This window comes from Heliconius melpomene, chromosome 16 (genome assembly GCF_056956725.1).
Source record: "Heliconius melpomene rosina isolate 202511_hmr_F chromosome 16, ASM5695672v1, whole genome shotgun sequence".
Lineage (NCBI taxonomy): Eukaryota > Metazoa > Arthropoda > Insecta > Lepidoptera > Nymphalidae > Heliconius > Heliconius melpomene.
Window position 1 is genome coordinate 3,760,045 of NC_140404.1, and position 25,319 is coordinate 3,785,363.

Genomic DNA, 25,319 nt, shown 5'->3' on the forward strand with positions numbered 1-25,319 from the left:
TGGTGGTAGGCAGACCCGGCAAAACATTCAACAGTTACTTTTACAGTTTTTAATACACAAAAATTATAAAATACGGTACATCAATGGATATTCTGTATAAATGTACCTACATACTTGTCATGTCTAATATATATAGTATGCACGTAGAAATGTATATATAACTATAAACTTTACTTAAACTGGAAATGAGAATAATTTATAATTTATAGTTTACTGAAAAATTACTAGTGAAATGAATACAGTTACTTAAGTTAAGTTCGACTTAAGCAACTAAGCACAATTTTGCTTAGGATAGAAATCTTCACAATCAGCACCTCCAAGGCCTAGCGCTGCTGCACGCAATGCTCCCAGAGATCCGCCGCGTGTCCACGCTACTCCTGCACTGATAAATAAATAAATACATTAAGTAGTAGTTTTTTATTTTTTGGGAAACCAAACCAAAGGGAACACCTAGTATTAAGAAACTCTGTTCCCATTAAGACACTTCCATTCCCCACTTTCCACCGAACCCTGGAGAGCCGGGTCTGGCGGCACGACAGCCTCACAAATAATACTACTTAAATACCTTTGATTCAATTAATACCATAAATAAGATTTTGCCATAAGAAGAATTAACTTACTGCCACAGCGGTAGCCAATATTTGTTACTATTCCTAATTTTTCTTGCTTGCTTATTACCTAAACATAGAGCCCTATAAACACATAAAGTAGATTGAGGCTTAATCGCCATTAACGCGTGTCGAGCTAGGTTGTTGAGAATAGATATCGACTGCTTAGAAGTATCCGCTTCCCTTTTCGTTCGAAATACGTCATCCACGTTGACGGTGTCTCCGTTGTCAACAACTTGCATTAGTTGTGGTTGAGGGTGATTCTAAAAACAAGAAATAAAAGTTATATCTTATTTAATATTTTAAACACATCTTAATTGATTGTATGGAAAAGGAAGACAGAATAAATAATAAGTCAGTAAGTATGTTCTCTACTTTTCACCCATAGCGCTGAATTTAGATTCGTCGTCAAGGTTCGCCTTAAAAATCGATAAATAAATGGATTTTACTAAATATTTACACTTATCGATAAAACTTAATATCGATTCGATCGATTTTTCTACACATCTCTTGTGAGAATGGTAGACAGTCATAATGTTAATGTTAGGTGGCAAAATGGCAAAAATGGATGTCCATTTCGTCAATAATATTTTAAATATATATTATTTCTTATTAAAAATTGTATTCAATTGTCAGTTACTATTATAAGTATCTACTTTACACGATGCCGCGATAGCTTCATCTTATATTACTAAAGGTTAATGAAAACTAATCCATAATTTAAAAAAAATATAGTAAATCTATTTACCATTGTAATACACATAAGTACTTGCAGCACAAACATTCCAAACGACAGAAAAGCGATGCCAGTAAGAGATATTTCAAAGAGATCGGCCAGTCCAAGTCCATGAGAATGTTCAACGCCATATTCCTCGTGGACATCATGAACTTGTGGTGATGAATGATGGTACAGTGGCGGAGGAGGTGGAGGCATTGAGTACTCGTAACCACCACCTATGTTTATAAATATTTGAATATATTTTTAAACCAAAACATTATTATTTTAGTTAAGACATTTTTTCATTAAAAAACATTTTATATTGCTATCTATGATAATTGGAAACCTTATTAAAAGCTTCATTAAATAGATTGAGGCCTTCATAGACACATCACACAAGCGTTCTCAATTCCCACTCGGAGGAATAAAATATTTTACAATTAGAATTCCTCGATTTGCTAACGGAGCAAAAGCATGGCGTTAAGTTCCGAAACTCAACATGCAAAGACTCAAGAATTCAGCTTCATTATAGATACTGTTAAGATATTTATAGGATAGATACAAAGTGCATAAGAGACGTAATTGACGACTATTGTCTTTACTTTTACCCATATATTATTAAATTGAAATAAATGCAATTCTAATATAGTTTTATCCCAATAAATAATTCTAAAAATAAATCAGCATCACGCTGTATCCCGCACACAGCAGGGTAGGCAGAGGGAACCTAGTGTTAAAACAGTCCGTTCCCCACTTTCTGCCAAATTCCGAATAAATACTTTTAATTTCAACTTGATTAGTATAAACTACGAAAACCTGTATTTATAGTAATTATTCATATTTTACTAATAATATTATAAAAATATAATACCATGCTTTGAAACGTCGTACACTAATCCCGTATTGTCTCCGATGGGTAGATCAGCACCTTCAACTTCATAACCTTCTCTTGCTTCAGGGCGGAGTAGGGAAGACTCCACTTGATGTGACACGTTAAAAACTGGAGATACATTGTAATGTCTATAAACATCATTTAGGGCCATGACCCTGAAATATCAAAATGGATATTTATAGATACACTAGTGGGCCCGGACGCGGCTACGCCCGCGAAAATATAAGCCTAAATCATTAAAATAAGTTAAAAAATAATAATAAGTGGAGATTTATTATTAGAAAAAATTTCTGAGTAACCGAAATGAACAAACAAAAGAAGTAAAAGTAACTAAAGGAAATTCATAATAATAGAAAAAGTACCTAAAATTTGCCGTGCGCGCTTTCTAAACATTTTTCTATATTAAATAATTATAAATTTTTGTGAACAATATTAAATAAAATCTCAAATGATTAAAATTACGATATTTTAAGTGTATAACATCGGTATAGATAACCGAACTGAAATAAATTAATTATAAGCACCAAATAATTACATAAAAATTAACAGAAATTCGAAAATATATAAAAATTTACAAAACCATCAAAGTCATCTGCCCGTTCGCGTCGGTCATACTATACCACTCGTAGGCTAGGTCATTCGGAATCAGTGACATCTCCTTAATTATATATTAGAATGTTATACAGTAAACTATAATTAATTTCCATCAAGATGAAATGCTAAAAGTGACTATTATATTTATTTTCATAAGGATGAATATTAAATTATAGAAATCATCAAATTTTTGTTCCATCCATCCATCCATCAGCCTTTTAAGGTCCACTGCTGGACATAGGCCTCCCCCAATGCTCGCCACTCCGTCCGGTCCTGCGCCCTTTGAATCCAGCGGTTTCCCGCTGTCTTCTTAAGGTCGTCGGTCCACCTGGTTGGAGGGCGGCCTGTACTCCTTTTGCCGAGACGTGGTCGCCATTCGAGGACCTTTCTTCCCCATCGGTTGTCGGTCCTCCTAACAATATGGCCTGCCCATTGCCACTTTAGCTTGCAGATTTTGAGAGCTATGTCGGTAACCTGCGTTCGTCTACGGATTTCATCATTTCGAATTCTGTCGCGTAGAGAAATACCAAGCATAGCTCTCTCCATCGCTCGCTGAGCGACTTTGAGCCTGTGGATAAGGCTTACGGTGAAAGACCACGTCTCAGCGCCATACGTTAACACTGGCAACACACACTGATTAAACATTTTTGACTTCAGGCACTGAGGTATACTGGACGAGAAGATATTTTGCAGTTTCCCAAACGCTGCCCAGCCGAGTTGGATTCTACGAGTGACCTCTCTCTGAAAGTTGGACTTACCCATTCGGATCACTTGTCCCAGGTAGATGTACTCGTCAACAACTTCCAAAGGTACGCCTTCAACAACGACCGGTATGGGTGTAACATGGACGTTAGACATGATCTTTGTCTTGTCCATGTTCATCTTAAGACCCACCCGTTGTGAGGCGTTATGGAGGTCCCCTAGCATGGTACTGAGTTCCTCCAGAGACTCTGCCAAGATTACTATATCATCGGCAAATCGAAGGTGTGTTAAGTGTTCGCCATTGACGTTAATACCATGGCTGTTCCACTCTATCAGCTTAAACACGTCTTCCAGTGCAGCGTTAAACAGTTTCGGGGATATTACATCCCCCTGTCGTACTCCGCGCTGCAGTGGAATAGGTGCTGTTCTTCCGTCGTGGACACGGACTGACATGGTCGCGGCTTTGTATACACACTTCAATACTTCGATGTATCGATAGTCAATCTGGCATCGTTGGAGAGATTCTAGTACCGCCCAGGTCTCGATAGAATCGAAGGCTTTCTCATAGTCCACATACGCAACACATAGCGGCAGGTTATACTCCTCGGTCTTCTGTATGACCTGTCGCAGCGTATGTATGTGGTCCATGGTACTGTAGCCTTTTCGGAAACCGGCTTGTTCGGGAGGCTGGAAGTCGTCAAGTCTGCGCGCGATACGATTTGTGAGAACCCTTGAAAAAAGCTTATAAATGTGGCTCAAAAGTGCGATAGGTCTGTAGTTCTTCAAAAGAGCTCTATCGCCCTTTTTGAAGAACAACACTACCACGCTCCTACTCCAATCTTCCGGAACAGTTCCGCTACTGATGACGGTATCAAATAGTTTTTGTAGCACCACTAGGAGGGGTTTACCTCCAGCTTTTAGTAGCTCTGCTGTAATACCGTCATCACCCGGTGCTTTGTTGTTCTTAAGCTGATTAAGGGCTCCTCTAATTTCGTACAGGCTGACGTCCGGAAAATCTTCGGTATAGCGTCGGGTCAATTTTGCTCTCTTGTCATTCACCAATTTGGGAACAAGAGGTTTCGAGGATTTATATAGGTGTCCGTAGTACCTCTCAATTTCTCTCTGAACTTCAGGCATAGACGAAACTATAGCACCAGACTCCGTCTTCAATCTCGTTAACTGGCTTTGCCCGATACTCAGATTTCTTGTGAACACTTTGGAGCCTTGGTTCCGCTCGATTATGTTTATGACGCGCCTTGCGTTATGAGCACGCAGATCACGTCGTCTGCTACAAGAGATCTGCTTATTGAGCTGCCTGTATTTAGACATTGAAGACGGGGACCGGATACACAGTTCACGCCTTTCCTTCATAAGACCAAGTGTATGGTCAGAGAGCTCCTGAGGTTTACCACTGGAGGGAGTCTTAAAGAACTTGGACCCTACCTCATGGACTATTTGTACCACCCTCGTGTTGACATCGTCCACAGACTTGCATAAATCTAGGGCCGTGAAACGATTTTGCAGCTCTAGCTGAAAGTTCTCGGAGCCATGGATTTGGACAGGTGTAGGTCGGAGTGTGGATTTCATCAAACGTGACCTTTCCAGCTTGATATTGATATTTAACGTGCCTCTTACCATCCGGTGATCGCTACCTGTTTTAACCCTATTGATCACTGAGACATCGTTAAATATGTGCCGTTTGTCTGTCAGGATGAAGTCTATCTCGCTTTTTGTGGAGCCACTAGGGCTTATCCAAGTCCACTTGCGCTGTGGCTTCTTTTTGAAGAAGGAGTTCATCATAAAGAGATTCTCCTTCTCTAAGAAGTCAGCGAGCAAGCTGCCTCGGTGGTTTCGTTGCCCAAACCCAAAGGGCCCTAGTTTCTGCTCGTCGCCGTCTCGCTTTCCCAATCTTGCGTTAAAATCCCCCATCACTACCGTGAAATGACTCTTTGAGACATGTATGGCTCTACTGACGTCCTCATACATAGCCTCAACCTCATCGTCTGGGTGTGTCGAGGTCGGAGCATATACCTGTATGACCTTCAGCGAATACCGTTCCGATATTCTGAGTATAAGGTACGCTACCCTTGCAGACACACTTTCGACTTGTGTCACGTTGTTGACGAGAGACCTGTGGACGAGAAACCCGACACCACCTTGGGACAGATTTTCGCCCTCCCGGTGATAGAACAAGTTACCAGACTTGAGAATTACCGTGCCCTCTCCCTGTCTTCGGACTTCGGATAGTCCTATGATGTTCCACTTTAACTTGCCTATCTCTTCTTCCAGCTCTTTTATTTTCTCGTCGGTTCTCAGGGTCCTGGTGTTGTATGTTGCCAGGTGCAGAGGTCGTTTTGATTTTTGACAGCCGGATCTCTGCCGGAGATTCTTAGCACCCCCTGCCCCGCCGTGACCAAGGCCGCTGTCGTAGCCAGGAATAGCGGGGCCGCCGGGGACTGGGGGCCGGAGTGTATTTGTGTCTTTCATAGGGGGGTTATTGCCATAGTCACCACGCTTGGCACTGCGTGTTGGTGACCGCAGTAGTAACTATGTTGCGCAGGAGACGCTGCTGCCCATCTCCTGGTATTTTATCCCTCGATCGCCTCCTACGATCTCCACGGGAAGAGTGGGAGTGGTGCTATTCTAACGCCGGCACCACACGGCACTTTTTTTGTTAATGTATACAAATCTATATCGGCGCGCGCCATGTATGCATTAAGCAAACTCATTTTGGGTGACGTTTTCTAACAACAAACTTTGCAAGTCGTTGCTTAGCAACGGCGGTTGTTATAAACATGGCGGAATAAATTGCATGTCAATTTAATAAGTATTTTAATATATTGATATATATCGAAAATATTACAAATATGAGAAAAAAAAGTATCCTATGTTCATCCCGAGACCCTCAAGTATCTCTATATGAGTATTTTATCACAATTCAATTAGCGGTTTGGCCCTGATTGCGTAAAAGACAGACAGACAGACAGACAGACAGACAGACAGAGTTACTTTCGAATTTATAATATAGGTATGGATTTAAATAAAAGTAGGGGTCCGTCCTGGCATAACGCACAGCCTGACTGTAAACGTTACGGTTGTAGGTTCGATTCCCACTCGAGAGGTTGAAACAAAAGAGAAACAATGACTATAGAATAACGGTAAGATTGTACTTAGTACCTACTTATATTTATTAAATAACTAAAATATATTTAATGGACATACTTGGCTAACCATTCCTGGTAATTAACAGACCCAGCATCATATAACACGTTGTTCCTCACATCTTGTGAACTTCTAGAGAACACACTACCTCCGAACTCTACATTCTCAAATGGTTTCCCAATTCGACTTTGCAACACGTTCTTGCCCATTTCTTCTAATATTTGTTCTGCAACGTAGTTTCTACACTGGTATTCGTTCATCATTTTCCTATAAATATAGAAAATGTTATATATATTATGTGTATTATTTATCTGAATTAAAAATAATTGAAGTCAGTCAGTCAGTTGTGGCGCAGGGGCAGAAGTTGTTGGTTCGATTCCCACTTGAGGAAGTGAAATATTTAATAATTTCACTTCTTGGCTTTGGAGTCCAGGCAAACGCGGCGTTGGGTTCCGCCTTTCAACACGCAATGCCTCCAGAATTCAGACAAAAAGGGAATTAAATTATTTTTTTATATAAATCACGAAACACAGAAAATTATCCATATCCTATCCATACCTGTGAAAATCCAATGTTAGCAATGCCGCGTCTATTGAACCGTTTACTGAAGGTACATGCTCAGTTTTCACAACTTCCTTTGCATTATTACTTTTTGAGTCCTCTATAAAATAAGTTGGCATTAAATCTGTTCGCAATATGTCGTTCACGTTTAAATCATCTTCAATAACTCTTACTGTAACAGCTATTCTAAAACATAAAATTACAAGTAAAATTGTAACCAATGACATTTTATATGAAAACATTATGATTTTATGAGTGACATGTGACTGTACAAGTTTTCTATGCACTGAGGTTTGAACTGACTCCTGGGAGATTACACGGGTTATAGAGCAGAAAATTCTTCAACATTAAGATTGTATCATAACTTCTAACTGTTAACGTGTGTTCTTAACATGAATAACAGAATTTACTTGAAACTTTATATAATACTAGCGACCCTCATGCGGCTTCGCCCGCTTTAACTACTGGATTATTCATGTAATGTATGTTTGCAAAGCACTTAAGATAATGTGAAAATTAATTAAACCCTAATGCAACCCGCATTTTCATAGTTTCAATAAGGATTTTTCAATTGTTTTACACAGCAAGGATTTTTTAGTAGGTACCGTAATTTTAAATCTGTGCTACTAATCTTTTCAAGTACTTATTAAAATATATTTAAATGACTATTTTTAGATAGTTAAATGACTATTTTTAAACGGAAGAAATTATAAACAAAAACCTACCTACCTAATAACTACTACAAAAAATGTGAAACCAAATATATCGCGCTTAAATAATACATTCAACTCCAATTGTCCAATACGTGCAAACGCATCTAACTAAATCTTCGTTGCTATAGAGGCAGCCGTGTTTTTTTTTCGAGCTTGTGGTTAATGCTGAAGGGGGTATTCTGTCCCTGATGAAAAGCAAGCACGACGTAACTGCCTGTGAGGAAAATTAAATAGAATGCATGGGTTGGAAATCGAACCCGGGCCGCCCGCGTGGCAGTCGAGCATTCTACCACTGAACCACCGATGCGTGTTAGGCAAGCGGGCACGGCGGACGCATGGCGAGTGGCGAGCCGTTTCGCAGCAAGGATTTTTTTGATATTGTAACAACTTCTAAAGTACTTATTAAAATGAAAAACAGTAAAAGACAGTTTTGGTCTACATTAAATGGCCAACGTAACTAATGTACTTATTTATATGCTGAGAGTAAGGGATAAGTGAAACTTGAGTAACATACAGCTGATGTGTCAACGGCGGGATGTGTCAACAATTAAATGCGTTTTTCTGTAAAACTATTCGCAATTTCGAAATATTGTAAAAAGCAAATTTTATCTTCGTTTAACGTAGAAAACTAATAAAGTATTTTAAAGGATAAGGATTAATACCAATATGGAAAAATATCCCTCACAATAAAAAATATATTGAAATTATTATTTTTAGACAGAAAAACGATCACTACACGTTATTCTTAAAAGATACGAATATGCTCTCGCGGACTTTTTTGTAGATATTATTGAGAGGAACAATACTCCAGTACATTTTTTTCATGTAGTACTTACCATTAGAGCAGCGCATGCGCGAAAGTGTCTCAACGGGTAGGACTTTATACACATTTATCGTATTTATGTTAATTTACATAAGAATGTACAAATAATAAACTATATATAAACCTTCTACGAAAAACACTCGACTTAATGGTGAAGACCACATCAAAATCCGTTGGGTGGTTTAGAAGAAGAAGAGTTAGAAACAACAGACAGACACGAAAAGCGACTTTGTTTTATAAGATATAGGATATTGTATTTTACTCAAAAATATTTATATATCAATATTTATATTTTTACGTTTCTCATTTAGTGCAATCTCCAATCGAGTGAGCGAATGAATTATAATTTCTTAATATTTTCATTTTCTTCGCTCTGGCACCAAGCTAAAATCCCGGCGTCGAGTTCAATCACTCAAGACGCAATGCCTCGAAAAATTCGGCGGAAAATGGGGAACGGAGTGTCTTCACACGAGGTTAGTACTACTACAGTACTTATCCTATTGTATGCGGGCTACAGCGTGAAGCCGATGTTTTAATGTTTCTCATTTTGGTTATATGTAGAGACACCCACCTTTCATTTTAAAACATTGCGTTAAGGTAAGTGACGGTAACTTCGTGCTAGTACGTCGTTTCGTGAGTTTTGCTTCTGGCAAAAATAATAAGCAATTTAAGTATTATTTACGTAAACTATATATTAGTATATAATCTTTATACATTCAACTGTCTAAAAATTAAGTAACAATATTTTAATGATAAAATTGAGTGTATAGCGACATTTTAAACTCAGAGTTGGCTACGAACTGCAGTGTAACGTGTCTGCGATGCTTACCACCGTAAGACTAGCGTAAGAATTTCTTAAGGTTGTAGATAGACAAAGGTAAGTTATTCGAATAAAACATTGAATTTTTTATATTCTACAAAAAAAACATTTTATTGAAAAAAAAAAAATAGATGGAAGCATAAAATTCTTTTAAAATTGCAATAAATCGATTTACGAAATAGCAGTCATTTTATTTATGAAGTGTCCGCTATTTCGTGTTACTACCGAATTAGGGAGATCTTAGATATTTTTTAATAAATTTATATTTATGTTATAATTGAGATAATTTAAATTTAAAGTTTAAAGTCAGTTACTGTATTTAAAGTTTAAAGTTTTTTATTTAAAGTTTCTCGTGATCGAAATTCGGTATATGTTTTGTTCACTTAAATTTCTATATTACTATTTTAAAGATATCCTGAATTGATAATTTTAAGCTAAATTCGTATAGGTACTGCCAATGCAACTTTGTTTTTTAATCAACCTTTATAATTTATTTTTGTCTATGTTTTCGAATATACATGGTAGTTAATGATTACTTTACATAATGTAAAAAATACTGAATAAACAGAATTGCGGAAGTTACCAAAATCAGTAACACGAAATAAGATCCCCCCTACATTTCATTATTTTCTCAAACTTCGTGACAAATAAATCTACGTAAAATCAACACATTGACTTCTCTGTCTTTGTTAATATTGTTTATGTTAATCTTGTTATAAGTCTAAATAAAAATCTTTATATTTTTTCAAGAATATACTAAACTGGTTGCGAAAATAAAAGCCAGCCAAATATAGGTATAGGTCTATAAACTGGCATAGCTAGCTTCAAAAAATTAAACTTGAATTTTGAGCTTTTTTATATTTTTTTTATAAAAAAAGTATATAAAACTTCAAAAATATAGTTTTTTGTTCAAAACTGTTCTTTTATAATTTGTAAATTATAAAAGTTGAAGCCAGTTGTGGCGCAGTGTGACTGTATAACCGACTGGTTGTGGGTTAAATCCCCACTCGAGGAGATGAAAAAAGAAATAGTATAGAAAATAGAAAATGTTTATTTAATTTAAAAACACTAGGTTCCCTTTGCCTACCCTGCTGTCAGGGATACAGCTTGAAGATGATTTAATTTGATTTTTTTTTCTAAAAGTTTTAATGTTGTTAAGCTGATCTAACCTATTTGGTTTTATTTACAAATTCTTTACAATCAAAACCAATAAAGGTGTTAATTTTTTTACTATAAAACCTTACTCGCGGGATTAAAACTTGTGACCCGAAATAGGGGACATAAACTCACGAAGTTAGAAACAGAGCTAAATTTTATCACGAAGTAGGGTTCAAACAAGAGATCAACAAATAAATTAATACAAAAATTAAGCTTAAGTTAAACCGCATAATTCACACATTAAATTACTGCCAAAAGACCCACTTTGATCATACAAAAATTTGCAGATTCATATAACCTTTAATAATGTATTTACAATAGTTTAAATTATTAATAATGTATTTAAAAATATATCTTTTATAATAACCTTTACCAATGTAATAATGTTTCGAATGGAAATGGTAAAATGCTCGATTTAGTCTTCTCCACTGATCCCGCTTACATTACTATAAATCATGCTTCAGTAACTTTAATACCATCAGAAATTCATCATCCTCCTTTAGAAATCTCTTATCATTCGTCGTCAGGTCGCAGTCTTAAATACAATAAAATACTGTCATATAATTTTACAAAATGTGATTATGAGTCTCTGAACTCTGTTTTGGAATCAATTAATTGGACTTCTATTTGGGAAGGAGATTTGCATGTTGACGATATGGTTGAGAAGTTCTATTCAACTTTAATGCCCATTATCGATAAATTTACCCCTCTTAGAAAGCCACAAAATGAGAATTTCCCTAGTTGGTTTTCTTTGTCACTTATAAAAGCACTCAAAGAAAAAGCCAAATATCATAGAAAGTATAAAATGTATGAAAACTGTATGGATAATTTAAGTTATATTATCTTAAAAGATCGTTGTGAACTATTATTAAAGGAATGTTATGGTAATTTTAAAATTAATGCTCCTACTCATCTGCGACGAGATCCATTGTATTTTTGGAAAATTTTCAAAGAAAAAAAGAATAATTGTACTTCGATTCCTAATGAGATGAACCTAAATAACGAAAAAGCGGTTGGAGGACAAAAAATTTGTAATCTTTTTTCAAAATATTTTCAGAGTGTTTATAACCTAAACCAAAGCACTTCCACATCCGTAGTAGGTACATCTTATACTACAATGGATAATAAGCTATCATTTGGCAAAATGATTGTAGATGAAGTAGATGTTTTGAAACAACTTCAATCAATTAAGGTATATAAGTCTCCTGGCCCTGATGGTTTGTCTCCTTTATTTTTAAAAAAATGTGCACTCTATCTACATAAGCCCTTGGCTAAAATATACAATAAGTCATTAGAATCTGGTATATTTCCATCTAAATGGAAAGAGGCTTATATAACACCTATTCATAAGGGCCAAGATGCCTGCGATGTGACTAATTATCGTCCTATTTCACTGTTATCAAACTGTGGTAAAATATTAGAAGCAATTGTCAACAAAAATATTTTATTTCATGTACGTAGATACATAAACTGTAACCAGCATGGTTTCCTACCTGGTAGATCTACAACATCTAACTTAGTTTCATATGTGTCTGATATCGCGGAAGGTTTAGATAATCAAAAAGAGGTTCATGCTATATACACTGATTTTAGAAAAGCGTTCGATATGGTAAAACATGAATTATTACTAAAAAAAATTGAACATATGGGTATACATGGCAGTTTGTTAAGATGGATTGAGTCATACTTAAATAACCGTTCGCAATTGGTATATATCCGTGGATTTAAATCAGAACAATGTAAAGTAACTTCTGGGGTTCCCCAAGGGTCACACCTTGGTCCATTGTTATTTTTGATATTTATAAACGACCTATCTAAAGATATTAAATCTAGTTTTAAATTTTTCGCAGATGATTTAAAAATTTATCGAATTATTAATCACGAATCTGATAAGCACATTTTACAAGCAGACATAAACATAATTAGTAATTGGTGTAATTTGAATGAAATGCATCTCAATACCAGTAAATGTTTCTTTTTAAATTTTTCTCGTAAAGTTGATGTTGAAAACGTTACATATTTTATTGATAATTTACCTTTACAAGAAGTGACAAGCATTCGGGATCTGGGTGTTACATTTGATGGCTCGTTAAGTTTCAGAGCACATTTCGAAAATATAATAAGGAAAGCTTCCAAATTATCAGGTTTTATCAATAGACAATTAAAATTATTTAAGCAACCACACATAACTATTCTTTTGTTTAATACGTTTGTGCGAAATATCCTAGAGTATTGTAGTGTGGTGTGGAGTCCTAGCTATCAAATTCATATTAATAGATTGGAAAATGTTCAAAAAAGGTTCTTATATCACATATCTTACTCAGATAATAAATGCCATGAGTTGAATTCCTATGTAAAACGGTTAGAGTATTATAAAATTTCACCCCTCTCTACACGTAGGAAGGTACTTGATATCATTCTACTCTACAAGTTAATTAATGGAATCATTGATTCATCCGACCTCTTGTATCGCTTAAATTTCTGTGTACCACGGCCTAGCAGTCGTTTACGAAATAGAAAAACATTTTGCCTTCCTCTCACTAGAACCAATGTTTTAAGCCACTCACCCCTGCATCGCATAACTGCTTCATATAATGCTATATGCTTTAAGTTAGACATTTTTAATTATATGTCTATATCCTCTCTACGTCGTATGTTAAAAGAAATTGTTTAGATTTTAAAATTAATATAATTAATATAATTTTAGTTGTAATTATTATTAAAATTGTCAAATTAGTCTTTGTATTTACGTTTTAAAATTGTTAAGATTTAAAATTTTTTTTTTCTCTTTCACTGTTACCATAAGTTAGGCTATTTTTTTGTTTACTAAAATGCATGCTGTGTCTACATCTAGAAAAATGCAATCACGTGTAATTACTATGTTTATGATTTTTTTTTTCTTTATGTCAATGTATTTTGTTTTGTGTTTTGTTTTGTGGACCAATAAACAGAAAAAAAAAAAAAAAAAAAAAAGTTATAAGAGCCTTAAACTGCCGAATCCCCGTACATTTACCTTATAGATGATAACACAACGCCTAGTTTATTTACCAGAAGAAATGCTTTCAACGTGTGCATTCATTGGATTTGAACTTATTATTATAGTATTATTTATAATTATCTTAGTTATAATAATTAATATACGTTTCGTTAGGTTTCCCTACCTCAAATGTTTCGTTTTTCACGAAACCCTTATAGGAGGACTTTATTGTTCGTCTGTTTATTCGTCAAGATCATTTAACTCGAGATCGAGTGGAGGTAAAAAGCTGAAATTAATATGAAATATTCAAATATACCGTATATTTGAATCCTAAGAGCACAGACAAAATTCTTGCAAGATTCTAAATAAACACAGTAGTTAGATATTTATTGTTCACTTATAAGAATATTTACTGTGAAATAGAGTAAGATAGAAAACCACCACAGACTGTGATTTAATTGAATAAAAAAAACACAGTAGCGCTATAAGTATTTGGAAATTATATTTGTAAGCATTACTATTCATCTCCCCCAACTCTTAAGTACCCCGACGGGGAGAATAGCGGATCCATTATATGCCTAATATTACAAATGCTTAGATGTCAAAGAAGCGACGTTTGACGTGAGAACACACCCAGGTTGTGGCGCCATTAAAATCGTTTTTGTATTAAATTATCCAGGTTCTGGGTATTGTGTTTCTTTATTGAATGTGTACACAAAATATTAAATTACACGTAATCTGTACACATAATTAAATTGTAACTATCAGCTGCACGTTGTACCCATCCCGCATGTAGCAGGTTAGCCAGAAGAACCTAGTGTTAAGACTTTACGTTCCCCACCTTCCGATTTTTTTCGAGACATTACATGTTGAATGACGAAACTCAAAGCCGCTTGTACCTTGGTAAATAATAATTGATACGTCCGAGGGGGAATCGAACCTACAATCGTCGCGTTACACGCTTATGTCCCTGCGCCACAACGTCTAGAAAATCTATTATTACATTTTCATGAACATTCATCAATGCTATAGATGTTAGAATCTAAAACAATGGTTTTATTTTTTTCATTTGCGCGTTTATGCACGCTCATCTCAGAAATGAGAGATTGGGGTGTCTGTGCCGGGGAATTTCCTTGTGAGCTCTCAAGAAATTTGAATAATAAATTAAAAAGACTTTACACAATCTCTTCAAACCTAAAGTCCAATTCCCCGACAATATCTTTAGATACGCCTATGACTATTGCATTTTGGCAAACTTTCCTTAATATTCCGTGATTGTATTATTTCACACAACCAAATTTATTCGACTAAACTGCTACAAAGGTTTTATTTAATCACACCGACTCGAGGAAATTAATTATTTATTAAAATTTACATTTTCATTTTTCGGCTCTAGTGGCGAACCAAAGCGCGGCGTCGAACTCCGCCACTCAACGCCTCCAGAATTCGGTGGAAAGTGAGAAACGAAGTGTCTTAACACTAGGTTTCCTCTGCCGGGTGCGGGTAACAGCGTGAAGCTGATCTGATATTCTCTCTTTATCTCTATTTATACTAAGTTTATAAATTATCTAGATCTCGCTAAGCTTTTGCTGCAAAATTTAGCTAAAATAAATAAACACTGAAAAATATTTTAATTTAATTAGCTTGTTTAAATAAAACAACTACTGATACCATATACAATATTTTTATTTATACATATCATGTACGAAATGATACAAAAAAGTAATACGTTTTTTCATATTAAAAGTAGAGAATCAGCAACATTTAATGAATACCTATATTATAATTTGTGTATTAATTTACCAATAAGTATACTAAAACTGTTTAAAAATTATAAATTGCAGTTATTTTGTTTCAGGTTTTTAAATGCTGTATACTCCTATCTTCCACTTTTGGTAGTTTACATGCATAATAAAACATTACAAGATTGAATATATTTTTTAGAAGTAAGCAATTTCATTGCAATGTAGTCAATTGATAAGAGTTTAAAACTATTAACAAATTATATCATGTACACGATATAAAAATGTCTATATTTAGATTTCATAAGATCACAAAATTTTGTCGAAATTTAGCAATCAATAATTCTAAAATCATGATGACATTTTTGTTTATATTTCATTTACGATGAGCTACACTAAAATTAAAGAACATTAAGTTTGTTACGAAATCTTAAAAAATTACAGTTAAGATTAAATTTTTCACTTCTTAATAAAACATAAACATGTCTGAATAAAATTTCATATTTTTTCAACTAAATTCACTACACATCCATGATTTTATTTTTACAGAAACAGCTATAAGATATATTTACAATTGTCAATAGTATTTCTATTAAATACCTAAGACAAAAATACATACATATAATATTTATAAAAACGTTTACAATTTGATTATATAGTTTAAGTAAAGAAACCAATAAATATGTTGCCTACATTTCAACAAGAATTTTAAATCTCATGCAGATAAAAGTACATCCCAATTTATTTCATTATTATACACTTCCTGCTCCAGCCACATTTCGTAATTAATCAGGAACTCTTCTTCAAGTTCTACATTTATATCCAAAACGCTGTTAATATCTGTATCAACTGGCATTAATTCACTTTCCGGATCATCACCAGACCCATATCGTCTTCTATTAAATCTCTCTACACAGACTCTTAGAGCGCACTCCTCATCTTGGAAATCCCAGGGCCGTGCATCAACCTCATTTCCAAAGGCCCAGTCGTCATTTAGTCTGTGTCTTACTTTTGAATATATAGCACTTATTATCTTCATGTTTATTTTTCTCCACTGCCTCCCTAAGTACTTAGTTTGCATTTTCAATAGTTTTAACACATAAAACTGCATCAATGCATGTCGCACTTTCAATATGCGTTTAAGAATCGGTGCACTTTTGAAGACAACAAGCATCATGATTCTTGCATTTTTCCATTTTGTTAATTTGTTTAATATTCTTAGCAAGTTGATACTGGAAAATACATTCCTCCATGAATAGGGGACTGTTGAATCACCTATGTCTAAGCATTCCTTAGTGAGTTCAGGTTGTTCTCCTATAACACATGCAGGAAAATCAAATATTGGGATTGAATTTTTAGCTCCTATATGAGCTAGAATGTTTTGATTGAAAAATTTCAACACCAGTGGCATACAATTAGCTATCACTAAATGATTTGACATATATTCAAATTGGTAAACATGATTTAATTTGAAATGTTTCAATAGCAATAACAAGATAGCTGTGACAGCCTTTACTATGATTTCTTTGTGTCTATTGACATCAATTCCAAGTTTCAATGACTGCAGTACAGTCATTGGCATTTCTTCTGGTAAAACATCAGCCATTATATTCATAGAATATGTTTTTGCTGTGGAAGTAGGTGTTGCTGCAAGGAGTATTTTAAGGAGAGCAATTGTGTATTGTGAAAGATCTTGTTGCATAGCTTTGTATAAAATTTCAGCTTCCGTTTCCTCTACATCTTTTTCACCTTTTGTTAATGGGCTTCTCGCTATTTCAAGTTCTCTTTCTATTTGTATTTCTGCAATACTTGTGTACATATGCTTTTTTAGTATTTCAATACCCTCATGTATGGGCTGTGGTAAGCCTGCTATAGTTTGTCTATCACCAGGAAGAGAATATCCAACAAATTTAATTCTTACATTATCTAGAAACATATCAATATCTTTTTGTCTTACTTTTGATTTCCAAGGCAAGCTTCTTGGTAAGGGAGGAGGTGGTGGAGGACTGTCAAATCGTTTTATGTACATGTAATATGGACAATTTTGATTTGCATTGGCATTTTGAATGCTATCTGCAGACATTGATTGAAATTCCATAGAGTAATCTTCAGATCCATTTCCAGTTTCTTCTTTATCTACAAACATTTGCTCATCTGATTCATCCAAGGAAGTTTGTTTCATAAATGTTTGTCTACGGAGAGCTCGTTCATTCTCCTTTAACTTCCTTTGTCCAGGGTTTTGATTTTCTAACATATCTGTCGCATTAGGCGGGGGAGAACTGGATCTCATACCTTTTATTATTTCAAGAGTGTCTTCCATTACTGGTGGCAAACCATATTTTTCTCGAAGTCTAGCTTTCCTATCTTTTAACTCTTTAGAACCACCCAGGTAAACAAGTAATATTTTCCACAAAAGTAAAAGTACTTTTTTAGTTGGGAAATGAGGAGTTGTTCCTGCACACAATTGTGTTACCATACCAAGAAGTTTAACTGGCAACAATTCTTCTCCAAAAGGTGTTCCTATTTCTTCTTTAAACATTTTCACTAAATGCTTGTATTCTGAATCTGGGTTTTCCTTTTCAGTTCTCATATGCTCTGTTATGAGATATAATACCGATAATATGACTCTCAAATTAGTTGAATCTGCTAATGATTCAGCAAGCTTCCTAGATGCTACAGCAGCATTGCTTCTTACAATTTCTAAATTTAATAACTCAACGAAGGCCGCGAAAGTACCCATATCATACAAAATCATAATATTAAGACGAGCCCAATGAGCTTGTTCCGCATCAGATTGCATCTCGGCCCAACACCCTTGAGCAAGGTATAAAATGCAGCGCGTGGCCCTCATTCTTATTTCTGTTACAGCGACATCCAAATGTTCCAGCAGCTTCATTACAACAGTACGTTGTTGTTTATTTGAAAGCCTCTGCCAACTAGGAGGAAAATTGAATTCTTCCATTATATCTTCGAAAGCCTTTACATTGAGTTGAAATTCAGGATGCTCTGTATAGCTGTAAAGTTCGGCTATTTCATTTGCTTGGGTGTCACAGTCATCATAAACGAAGTCTAATTCAGGGCTTTCATCGTTTAGACTCACACATTCCCCTTCTTCCATAGGACGGCGTACATCAGGCAATTTTGCGCCGCCCCGGCGACCATTACCGTTTGTACCCATTTTAACTATCACTTATTAAACTTGGCTTTTTACATCTTTTATAAAAATTATTAACATTTAACAATACAATTGCAATAAAATAGAAATATAACGAAGATTGGCAGAATATCTTCGATTGACCGAATCAACAGAATAATAAATAAAAATATGGATGAAATGTTCACAGATAACGTAAGAATAACACTGGAGTTTGGATTAATAATTTAAATAAAATACAAAAAATATTATATTGTTAATATTTATATACTTATTTATAATACAATTGAAAATTACTATTGTATAAAAAAACTACGGACTTTTTAAAAGTATAATATATGATTCTGTGATGGTGAATCGATTCAGAATCACAGAACTACTCAGAGTTCAGATTCAGAATATTTTTGACAGTTGTCGTGGGTGGAGTGTTATTTTATTAAACTAAATACTAATGTATTTCTTTTGAATTTTGTGCTAAAAAGTTATACACGGTTACGTTAATTAGTAAAAAAAGGTAATTTTAAATTGCTATTAATTAAAATATGAAAAGCTATACAAGCAATATTCATTACAAATTATTCAACTATCTATCCAATCACCAAAAGGATTTATGCTGAATTACCACTTGTAACTAATAATCAATATCTGGTCCTATTTTAAATAAATAATATTTTGAAAATAATGCTTTTTATAACTGTTTAGGCTTCAGAATGGCAGAACTGGCAGCATTGCTACAAACCGACATACCTGAAGGACGAAACCATCTCACCGATAGTCATACCAATCTTGAAAGAGTGGCAGAGTATTGTGAAGCTAATTACTTTCAATCTGAAAATAAAAGATTAGCTCTTGAGAGTACTAAAAATTACACGACACAGTCGTTGGCCAGCGTCGCCTATCAAATAAATACTCTTGCATATAACTTCCTTCAACTTTTAGAATTACAAACTATGCAACTTGCAGAAATGGAAGGTCAAATGAATCACATTGCACAAACAGTTGCTATTCATAAGGAAAAGGTAGCAAGAAGGGAGATTGGAGTCTTAACTGCAAACAAAGTTACTAATCGACAATACAAAATTATTGCTCCTGCTAATCCTGAGAAACCCATAAAATATGTCAGAAAGGGAATTGATTATTCTGGTAACTTGTTTTATCTTTTAACTACTTAAAAAAGGGGTTCAGAAATTGATCTTTTATAATACTGTCTAAATAACTAATGTACCCTGAGACATACACTGTCTTCCATTTTCAATAAAAAAAATTGCGATGTAGATTGAACCTACATTCATCATGCTTACAGTCAGATATGGTCCTATTGCATTCCAATGGCCTTAATATATCTATATAGTATTTTTTATGCATATTAAACTTATGAAATGATCATTACAATTCAACTTTTATATTTAATAGATTATATTAAATATGGTATTTATTTTAAATAAATGTAATAGTTTTTATTTAAAACTAGCGACCTGCTCGCGGCTTCGCCCACCTTAACTACTGAATTATTCATATAATGTATGTTTGCAAAGCACTTAAGATAATGTGAAAATTAATTAAACCCTATGCAACCCGCATTTTCGTAATTCCAATAAGGATTTTCCAATTGTTTTAAAATAAACACAAATAAATAACACAATCTAAATCTTCTTCGCTGAGGCGCGGGTTTTTTTTTTGAGCTTGTGGTTAATGCTGTTAAAACAGCGACACCGGTTGGGTAGGCTACGTGGCTGCCTATGAGGAAAATTAAATAGAATGCATCGGCCGGGAATCGAAACCGGGCCGCCCGCGTGGCAGGCGAGCATTTTACCACTGAACCACCGATGACTGCTCATGACGCGCTTGTATAAGCAAAACGTCGCGGGGCGCGTTTCGCAGCAAGGATATTTTGATATTGTAACAACTTCTAAAGTACTTATTAAAATGAAAAACAGTAAAAGACAGTTTTGATCTACATTAAATGGTCAACGTAACTAATATACTTATTTATATACTGAGAGTAAGGGATAAGTAAAACTTGACTTGATACAGCTGATGTGTAAACGGCGTGATGTGTTAACAATTAAATGCGTTTTTCTCTAAAACTATTCGCAATTTCGAAATTGTGTAAAAAGCAAATTTTATCTTCGCTTAACGTAGAAATTTAATAAAGTATTTTAAAGGATAAGGATTAATACCATTATGGAAAAATATCCCTCACAATAAAAAATATATTGAAATTACAATTTTTAGACATAAATATGATCACTACACGTTATCCTTAAAAAATACGAATATGCTCTCGCGGACTTTTTTGTAGATCTTATTAAGAGGAACAATACTCCAGTATATTATTTTCATGTAGTACTTACCATTAAAGCAGCGCATGCGCGAAAGTGTCTCAACGGGTAGGACTTTATACACATTTATCGTATTTATGGTAGTTTACATAAGAATGTACAAATAATAAATTATATATAAACCTTCCCTGAGAAATACTCGACCTAATGGTGAAACCCGCATCAAAATCCGTTGGGTGGTTTAGAAGAAGAAGAGTTAGAAAGTTCAGACAGACACGTAAAGCGACTTTGTTTTATAAGATATAGGATAGGATAAATACCATATTTAATGACTATCCACATTTCTAGCCCTTGATGACATTGGCCACGGAGCACGTTGGAATGGCAGCACTGGCACACCGCGAGGTCGTCGCTCAGGTTCAGCAGGTGCAGCTCCTCTTCCAGCTCCAACTACTAAACCTCCTACACCGCCTGCAGTAGTGAGATCTGCATCTGCTGCTAATACAGGGACACTGGGTAGAGGGACTCTTGGTATGTTGTTTAATTTGTTTAGTTAATTCGAATGAAAACAAATTTTCTTTTCGTCTTCATGCTGTATCTTGTATATAACAGAATAGACAAAGGGAACCTAGTGTTAAGACACCCTATTTCCCAAGTACTGCTTGACATTGCTTGGTCAATGGTGGAAGTCAATGCAAAACCCTTGCTAATCCCTAGTGGAATCAAATCCAAAGTTGTTGTATTACAGGATCAAATCCAAAGTTGTTGTGTTTACAGTGATGTAAAAATGATGTTTATATAACAACAAAACTTATTTTTAGGAAAATCTTCGCGTGAATACCGAACCCCGCCCGCGGTAGCGCCCCCACAGGTGCCGTCACACTACGCGCCCAACTACCCGCGCCGCCCACCCGGGTACTCCACGCTGCCTGTCACACAGCCACAGGTATTTTATTTTATATATTTATTATATTTTATTGTCAGCTTTACGCTTTATTTCCATGTATAATCAATGAAATATTTTGTATATTCATTTCCTTGCTCTGGTAAAGCACGGCGTTGAGTTCTGCCACTCAACAGGCAATAGCTCCAAAATTCGACAGAAAGTGGGAAACAGAGTGTTCTAACACTAGGTTCCCTCTGCCTAGTGCGGCGTTGAGCTACCACGTACAATGCCTCAAAAATTCGGCGGCGAACAAGTGTCGTAATGGGAATGGAGTGTATTTGCGGGATAGTGATGTTATTATAATTCTATACATTTATCATCATATTTATTTTATGCACTTATAAAAATATATATAATATATATTTTCTTAGGCATACACATACCTATTTTTGTTACGTTACAGGTTGGCATGGTGCACCCCAATCAGCATCAATCACCATCCAATTACTCCCAACAGGATCTACACTCGAGTATGCCGCGTATGTTTTATTAAATCTCTTATTTTATCATTGAGACCTTTGTTGATCATTAGAATAGTCTCTGATCAATAGCACGAAGATTGTGCGTTAAAAAAAATATCATATCTAATTAATAAAAAAATCGCACATATTTATTTTATAGTACAGTCAGAAATAAGCTGTAGATGGTTGCACACCTGCTGTGATTCGTCGACCTTACTGTACATTAAAATGATATTAACTTATACCTATGTCTTTCTAACATTTTATAACATCAAAATTATGTTTTTTTTAAATATGTTTACTAAAATTATGTTTCTTTGTTTGTGTTGTAGCTCCGCCTTCACCTCTTATCGGATCGGATGGTGAGCATAGTCAGCACTCTATGAGTTTGCCTGGACATGTGAGTATTGAGATTTTTTTAAATGTATATTAATATAATTAATTATAAGTGCTTAGATTTATGAATTTATGCACTTATAATTTTGAATTAAATTATTTGAGTTTGTGTGTTGTATCGCAGCGCGCTTCGTCGTCGTCGGCGTCGGGAGCGGGCTCGGCGCGCGGCGGGTCAGTGTCGCCGCCGCTGCCGCCGCCTCCGCTCGACGACGAGCTAGTCGGGGACGCCTTCGGGAGGCCGCATCTCATGCAGGTACGCTTTTGTATTCAATATACACTCACACTTTATCTAATTATATGTCTGAAAGTAACATTATATAGTTTCAACAGTGGTACAAAATATCAAAATTGTACTTGCAGATTGAGATTTTACTATGGATAATTAGAATATTGAAAGACTGAAGGACATTATTTATTCACCAGATATTTAAAAAAATAGTTAGAATAGTATTTGATGATATTTTAATAACATTTTAGAATAAGATGGGCACTCAATACACCAACGCAGTACCAGCCATTGTGCCAGATGAAGAAGATTTGCCAGGATGGGTGCCTAAGAATTACATTGAGAAAGGTAAATTGGTACATATTATCAAAACTTCGACCCCCGTAGCGCAAAGTTGCTCCTGGCGGTAATCGCTATTATTGTCAGTTGAACCCCTACTCGGGGAATGGTTATATTTCAATGGTTTTTGTATATCCGCTCAGCTAGTCAAAGCAGAACGTTGAATTCCGCCATTCCACATACATTAACCCGAAAAAAGAGCGGTGCGTGAGGAACGGAGAGAATTAACACTAGGGTCCCCTACTATGTGCTACTGTTTTACGCGACATATATTGTACATATACTGTTGAGGCATCCCTACGACAATGTGTCCTCATGAGGTGAAAAGAACATAGTTCAATTTAACCTCCTGAAGACACAAGTTTACCCACTACCGCCACTAAAACCTTATAGCGTATCGCCGGTCTTTCACTTACCATCAGGTGACCCGAACGCTTGTTGGCCTTATTCTTTTCTTTAAAAAAAAGAACAGAGAGAAGGCGATCAATATTTTTGCTTAAAGTCACAAAATAATAGGTAACCTATATTATCTCTAATATACGAATACGTATATTCAAACACATTTTACTTACGTTGTCGTTTATATCCGCGATCATATTATCTTATATAAAAGCTATACATAATTCCCAGTGGTAGCCATATACGACTACTACGCAGACAAGGAGGATGAGCTCTCGTTCCAAGAGAGCGCCGTCATTTATGTGCTGAAGAAGAACGACGACGGCTGGTGGGAGGGCGTCATGGATGGCGTCACGGGACTATTCCCCGGGAACTATGTGGAACCTTGTGTTTAGATCTTGGTTTTGTTTTATATGTTTTGTCTTGGAGAAGCATTAAGGAAATTGTTTTCTTTATTTTTTGATTACAGTATTCTATGCCTAAGTGATTTGTTTAAACATTATTGGAGACAGGAAACGTACGGTATTTATGTAAACCTGCCATCGCCCATGTAACACTCCCATAAGGTTTTAAAAATAATTTATATAATTATTTGCTTTTGTTCGTATTGAACCCACAACTACTCGTATTATAATTTGTTTCGTCTAGTTTTATAATATTGATCCTTTATATTAAATCTTCATAGATGGTCATTATACTAATTACTTTAATTTCATGCTATTATTTAATGTAATATTTACAAAATGAATTTTCTTTTGATAGTTTTTTTTTTAAGTTAAGGTAAATGTTTAGGTAGTTTTGTCATATAGCTTAAAAAGTAGATTTATATACATATATTTATAATATATTTCGAAAATAATAGAATGCTGCATGCTCATAGATATGATCTTTTTTAAACATACCCATAGTAAGAATAGAAAAATATATTATGTTTTCTAAAATAGTAATAAAAAATACATATTAAAGAAAAAGTTTCTTTCCTGATGTACTAAGACTGTATTATAATAAGATCATAGTCAATAAAAATAATATTACATATATTAATTGCAAATATTTCTTATTTCATTGTTTTCAAAATATTGAATGATCTAAAACGGTTATAGCATTTAATCACTTTATTCTATGTATTGTATAAATTATTTCAACTTCAACGACATTTCTTGGTAGTATGGTTATTTTATTTAAATCATAAGCTTGATTATTTAAAAACTGATTTAGTATTTTGTCATAAAAACATAAGAAGTCAAATTGTAGTAAAATAGATAATTGTAATAATAACTCACTGTATACTCCATACAATTAAGTTTTCATTTATAAGGCTATGTTTTTTAAATCTAAATATTTTATACACATTCCTATTTAGTGTAAGATTCGCCTTTAACTTTTTTTCTGACTTTTCTGACTCAGACTTTACCAAGTCTTATACTTTGCGACATCTTCTATGACAATAAAGCTAAGTTTTTATGCATATTATAATAAAATATTTAAAAAAGCCAAGAGTTTATTTTGAACCTTCGGGATATTATTATAGCCTGACAAATACTTTATGAAGTGTGTGTGTGTGCCGGACTATTGACTCTGCCACCAATGCTTTTAATGTACGTACTGTAAAATGAGTTCCTTTTGAATAATGTCACTAAATGTAA

General features: G+C 34.7%; 2 protein-coding genes and 1 pseudogene across 3 annotated transcripts; 1 reads left to right on the forward strand and 2 right to left on the reverse strand.

Annotated features, from left to right (window-relative positions):
• Positions 1–270: 270 nt before the first annotated feature.
• Positions 271–13,326, reverse strand: LOC146530716 (uncharacterized). The gene is made up of 7 exons (XM_085199503.1): positions 13,319–13,326; positions 7,235–7,423; positions 6,737–6,943; positions 2,198–2,373; positions 1,357–1,562; positions 621–871; positions 271–382 (listed from the first exon to the last, which is right to left on the reverse strand). Exons 1-7 carry the CDS (start codon positions 13,324–13,326, stop codon positions 271–273), a joined length of 1,149 nt encoding a protein of 382 aa, XP_085055629.1.
• A 2,070-nt stretch (positions 13,327–15,396) lies between these two features.
• Positions 15,397–18,789, reverse strand: LOC146530717 (striatin-interacting protein 1 pseudogene; annotated as a pseudogene). Its single transcript, XR_014878855.1, has one exon. The product of XR_014878855.1 is annotated as a striatin-interacting protein 1 pseudogene (transcript).
• A 204-nt stretch (positions 18,790–18,993) lies between these two features.
• LOC146530718 (abl interactor 2-like) lies at positions 18,994–24,361 on the forward strand. The gene is made up of 9 exons (XM_085199687.1): positions 18,994–19,138; positions 19,327–19,767; positions 21,255–21,437; positions 21,728–21,852; positions 22,256–22,331; positions 22,646–22,713; positions 22,834–22,962; positions 23,187–23,283; positions 23,905–24,361. Exons 2-9 carry the CDS (start codon positions 19,335–19,337, stop codon positions 24,066–24,068), a joined length of 1,275 nt encoding a protein of 424 aa, XP_085055813.1. The 5' UTR covers positions 18,994–19,138; positions 19,327–19,334; the 3' UTR covers positions 24,069–24,361.
• Positions 24,362–25,319: the final 958 nt, after the last annotated feature.